The 6,000-nt window shown below is 36.5% G+C and overlaps 1 protein-coding gene across 6 annotated transcripts in view; it reads left to right on the top strand.

The window, feature by feature from the left end:
- wdfy4 (WDFY family member 4) overlaps positions 1–6,000 on the top strand; it is a 61,911-nt gene that overhangs the window by 3,901 nt on the left and 52,010 nt on the right. For all 6 annotated transcript variants that reach the window (XM_077581985.1, XM_077581986.1, XM_077581981.1 and 3 more), the window contains 5 exons: positions 614–862; positions 2,831–2,942; positions 3,612–3,721; positions 4,356–4,481; positions 4,580–4,769. In XM_077581985.1, coding sequence (XP_077438111.1) covers positions 614–862; positions 2,831–2,942; positions 3,612–3,721; positions 4,356–4,481; positions 4,580–4,769 — 787 coding nt within the window. The remainder of the gene's footprint in view (positions 1–613; positions 863–2,830; positions 2,943–3,611; positions 3,722–4,355; positions 4,482–4,579; positions 4,770–6,000) is intronic.

Raw genomic sequence — 6,000 nt, 5'->3', positions numbered from 1 at the left:
TATGTATGTATATATATATTTGTATGTATATATATATATATATATATATATATATATATATATATGTATATATATATATATATATATATGTATGTATATATGTATGTATATATGTATGTATGTATATGTATGTATGTATATATATATATGTATGTATATATAAATATGTATATATATATTTGTATGTATATACATATATATATATATATATATATATATATATATATATATATATACAGAGACAGAGAGAGAGAGAGAGAGAGAGAGAGAGAATGTGAATCTCTGACATTTTTAAGAAGTCCGCTATTTTTAGAGGACTTGTGGGCATGTGTCATGAAAGTTGACATTGCGGTAATTTTGTGCTTCCAGTTATCCTAATTGGAATTCAGTGAATCACAAATTTCATGCAGATCTGGGTGAATGATCTAAGTGAGATCTAAGTGGCACATGACTGCTAGTCATTTTGCTTCTGTGAGGATTGTTTTTTAGCTCATTTTTTTCCAATGGGAATGGGGTGTGTCAAGTTAATTTGATTAAGTGTAGAGAATTTTTCATAATTAGATGATTGAAGAGGCTGTGTATTTCTGAATGTTGTCTTTGTGTTCCTCTCCAGGATGACAGCGTAAAAGGGGAGAGGGTCAATAAAGAAACAGGCGAGCTGAGTGCTTCAGGGGAGTTATCGGTCTCTGTCGAGTTGGATGTGAAGAAAGCCTGTCGGGACACTCTGCTCTCTGACTTGCTACGTGAACAGCTGCATGAACTTGAGATATACCACTACTCAAGTTTGGACCACAAATGTGACGTGGCCCCTTCGGAGAAGAGGCATGAGCATCTAGTCAGAGTCCTGCCTCTCTACATACAGGTATTAACCCCATTTACATATTGTCGCCCTCACTTGTCAGCTATCCTTACTGAATAGGAATATTTCAATTACCAGTAGTGCTTTAAATGCAATTTAGAAGCAGTGTTGCAAAGGTTAAAGTAACAAAACAGGATTCTCGAATCAATCCAGATAACATAAAGTGACAGTCAGATGTTTGGCCTTTAGCCGATTCCATCACTCAGCCCTTAACCAACATGTTTGACCTCCATGTATTTATCTCTACTGTTTGCTCAATTGTCACATGAAATGCTAAAGCTCCAGGCTTTGCTTGGTATTAATAAATTAATAATACAGAATACAGAATATTGAAGGAAGCAAGGGCCACTATTTGTCGACTTTATTAAACACAGTAAAACCAATCCATCAAGCAATTAAGTAGCATAACTATTTTGAGAAATGCATCACACATTACTTTAAAGATGATAAGTTTAAGTCTTTTTCATAATTATTGCGAGGGCCACAGCCTTGTATCCCACTACAGCAATCTGTATTAAGTTATCAATCTTTAAATCAGTTTTTACTTGAGAATCCCGTAAGAATTTTTTTATTTATTTATTAATTTTTTTTAGAATAACACAAAAAAAGAAAATCATCCAAAATCCAGGAGCCATATTATAATAACCTTGGAAGCCAGATTGATAATTGTGATTCACTCGAGGGAGTTCTTCACATTATCAATCTAGGACTTCACTCCGCAGATCTGTCCGAGAAAGGAGGAACTTGCTGTACAATACTTTGAGCTGATTGGACGATGCGGCATCTTGCTCGTTTGACCAATCAACGCAACGGATGAAAATGCCGTCTTCCGTCTCGTTTGAGAGAGGGGGGGAGGGAAAGCACGAACATCTTTACCAGATAAATGCACAAAGCGCCTCTAGCTGTTCAAATTCAACAAGGAAACAGTGAGTAATTTTGCGAGAACAGATTTAATTGCAGCGAGATGACACAAGAAAAAGAAAACACTCAAAACAAAACAAAAACAAAACAAAACACAAAAAAACAAAAGGTCTAATCGGACAGTAAACTTTTTAAGTTATTAAATAAGGCAAGGCTTGCTTCGTCTTCACCCTCCTCAATGTCCTTCCAAACTCTTCAATTTCCTTACAATAAATCAAAAACAAAGGTCGACATTTAATAAATCTACATTTATGAATAAATTGTTTTGCCATTATTATCCAAGTATTGATCATCATTTCCCTTGTTCAGTCTTGTGTTACAATCCCAAACTTAATATTCTTGAAATCCAGTGTTAGTGAATCATTTTCCTCCAAAATCCAGCGCTGAAATGCTTTCCAAAATGTCTTGGTGTACACACATTCAAAAAACAAATGTTCCAAAGGGCTGCAAACGTATCAGCAGGAGCAGTACAAGATGTATTCTCCGGAGTTTGTGAACTCACAAATACCGCGAGAATTCATCTTGCTGGCAAGGTTAATATTATAACACAATTACACAAGAAATTACCCAAAAAATCACATTGTATGGATGATTTTTGTTGTTCTAAATCTCAAAAGCTACATAGTCCATTAAAATTATTATTATTTTTAATCAACAGTGGGTAGTAGTAGTTGTCAGGTTGTGACACTAAGTTTTGGGCCTGCTCTTGGTTTCTTCCTGTGCAATGGGACTTGTTTGAGCCTTTACTTGGAATTCTGTCTTAGATTGCATGTGGGTGTGCCTTATGTGTAAGCCTCATGACCAGCATTCAGAGATTTACATAACAGCACACTCAGTGAAATACGATATCCTCTTATGGAAGTGAAAGAGAACATAGTGGCAGGCCAGCCGGTTACTTATAATGTACTACCTTCGAATAAAGCACCTTCTGTTTGGCCGCATCTTGTTACGAGAGGGCAGTGAAAGCTTCTGATTAATTCAGTTAATTATTATTACGCATGTGTGTTTGTGTAATCAATATTATAATGGGCTGTCTTTGCTTGATGGCAGGTATGCGAGGAAGGCGGAGGGCTTGAGGGATTGGATTTAAAGGGACTTGCAGCTCTCACTACTGACATCTTCATCCATAACATCCACAACAGGCTTGCGGAAAGGCCTGCAGGTAAAGACTCCTAACATCCCCCCAACCTTCCCCAGATATGGTCCATCATAGTTGCTGGAGTCACAATTTTAGGGACTTTCTGCCTCTCTCTTTACTTCTGCTTTTTGTCTGTGCTGTCGTTCTAATCCACACATCTTTATGGCCTTTTACTATTTACTGTCATTCATGTTCCTCAGAGTGGCAAGTCAATGCACATACTTGTTTTAAAGTTACATTATATGGATAAATGATTGAATTGAGACATCAAATAATGAAGCATGAGAATAGATCTTAGTAATGTAGTCCATAGGCAGGCATGCAAGGCTGGCTTTGGTGTTTAAGAACTTGATTGCAATACCATCAAACACCAAAATGCACCCTCAAGAATAAAATAGATCAAACCTTTTACAAAATGTTTAAGTTAAACCTAAAAAAAAAAAAATATATATATATATAATTTTGACTCTTGGACCTTGCAATAAACTACAACATTTCTACATTATTAGGACGTCTCTTTATACTCCTAGCTTTTAAGTTTTTCTATAATGAGGAAGCTTTTTATAGTAGCTCTTTCAATTGTCAATGCAACAGCCATTGTCTTTCATTTATTTGCTGGTTTTCTCAAAAAGAATATGCTTGCGTACTATTCATATGGCAGTAATGGCACGTTGAATTTTTTGGTGTTTCCAGAGAATGCTCGTGAGGAAGTTGTGCGATTTTTCCAGAGGGAACACGAGCAGACAAGCTGTCCAGGATGGCTGTTGCTAAAATCTTTGTTGCTGCTAACTGCTGACAGCTCGGTACGTTTTTTCTTTTTTTTAGTTCCCTGTTTTGCTCACATAATTTAGTAGAGATGACTTCCTTATTTGTAAGCTATACACCTTCCAGACATTTTAATGACTAAACTTGTGCAATCTAATGCAATCCAAGTGAAGTTGCTTTGCTGGCAAAGTGTTGAGTGGTCAGTCAACTTTATAACAACACGATACAAAACGAAACATTTACGTTATTTGCAGAGTATACATTTTTAATGGAACTAGGGAAATTAAAAAAGTGAAAATATGTAATCTCAGCAGTGTATTATAAATAATGTAACACTAGAAATATGCACAGGCATGATTGGCACTGAAACTGACTGACAGTTTTACTGAAACTTTTAAACTCATAATACTCATACTGTTAAATTAATACCCCTCTGACAATGTCAATCAAAACTCAACATTGTTATCTTTCTTTTTTATACAACTCTTGTAGCATATCACATTAGATTGTCCAGGTGTATCTAATAAGTCCATTCTTGTACTTTTATAATAATCATTGTAGCATGACGTCTTCACCCAAATCAAATCAATTAAAATATTTTCTCAGTTGACAAATGCATATATTAAATAACAAAAAAGTTTACATTTCTTAACACTACATTTGTGTTTGTAGGTGATATTGTCATCTTTAAATCCAGAATTTCCTGCTGTTCTTGTGAAATGTTTGTACCTGCTCGTGTGCATCCCACCCAAGGAGGACTTAACCATAAAAGAGAGCTTTCAGGAGCCTCTAACACAGGTGAACATGACTTTACTTCTCCCCTTGACATTAGAGTGCGTCTGACTTTATACGTACTACCCTTCATAACGTTCCTCAAACCCTTCCATCTTTTTTAGGTTCTCCTCCAGCTATGTAGGCAGCCAGTCAATGTGGAGCGGCTAGTAGAGACCCAGGAGCTGCAGTGCCTTATCATCGGGCTTACGTCACTCTGGGACCAGACAAGCATCTCGTGGAGGCATCAGGCCTCCCGTGTCCTTAGGGTGGTTTCTGCTGTAGCCACGAGCAACACTGTTCCTAACCTACTCGGTGAGACAAATATTGAACTTACTGTATGCTTCCATTTGAACTGAAAGTTCACCACAAGACAGGCTGGACAGAGAGTGGATTCATTCATTTAAATAGCAAAGAAGTATTTATTCACGCTATTCATTATTGTTACAGTAATTAGTTCTACAAAAACATATGACCACAGTTCAGATTTGCAATTTATTGCAAGAAAGATTCATATGAGGGCTCATTTGGCACCAACTGGGGCACTGTGGTATACAAGCACTTTTTTCTTTCCAAAACTGAGCAGTATTTTCTTCCTCTTTTATATATTTTTTGTCATTTAAATCCAGTACATGTCCAATATGCCATTCCAGTGAAGAAAAAAAAACAACACACACACACACACACACACACACACACACACACACACACACACACACACACACACACACACACACATACCTGTTTATATGGTATAGACTGACAAATTTCAGAAACAGGCCCGGTGGTGATTTAAGTTGACACACCTTTTAAAAGGGTTTAGAATGATGGGAGTAAGGCTAAATCACTTCAAAAAAATTGAGAAGAATTTAGCACCCTTCAGAGCTTAGAAAAGAGGTTAACAACCTGAGATATCAGACCTGACAAAATGGTGGTTTGGGACGACACTTGAATTGTGGTTTACAAGGACAAAACAGGATTAAGGTGACTTTAAAGGGACAAGGTAGTCACGCCCCCCACCACCCAAAATTAACATAAATACACCACCTGATACCACTATGCATTAGGTGAACAGAACCAAAAGAGAGCAATTGGATATAGATGGATGATGAATTCACCCCTGTAAGTGTTTCTTCATGACTAATACAAAAAATACGACAGTAATGAGCATCAACATTATTGAGACTTTAAAAAGACAATTACCTCACATTTGCAGCCACACAAATTAAGACGCAACTGCACAAAGAATGTAGGAAAGTGTCTATTTAATGACACAGGCTCCTTTAAACCTCAGAAATTAGCAACCCCACACTTACCAAGCTGTAATATCACAAACGTAAAAACATACAAACGCAATCTAAATTAAAGTAAACACAGATGTTTTATTAACAAGTATGACTGGTCTAGACACTGTACACTGTTTTCTACAAAGTCCTTTCTAATCAAGGTGTTCCGAGCCACTACGCACTACGTGTTGGTGTGCCATTTTTATCCTACTGAAAATTCAGAGCCTTGTAGTTTAATATTCCAATATAGAGTTTATAGT

Source organism: Vanacampus margaritifer, chromosome 12, assembly GCF_051991255.1.
Source record: "Vanacampus margaritifer isolate UIUO_Vmar chromosome 12, RoL_Vmar_1.0, whole genome shotgun sequence".
NCBI lineage: Eukaryota > Metazoa > Chordata > Actinopteri > Syngnathiformes > Syngnathidae > Vanacampus > Vanacampus margaritifer.
The sequence above is the reverse complement of the archived record's forward strand: the minus strand, read 5'-3'. Positions and strand labels throughout refer to the sequence as shown.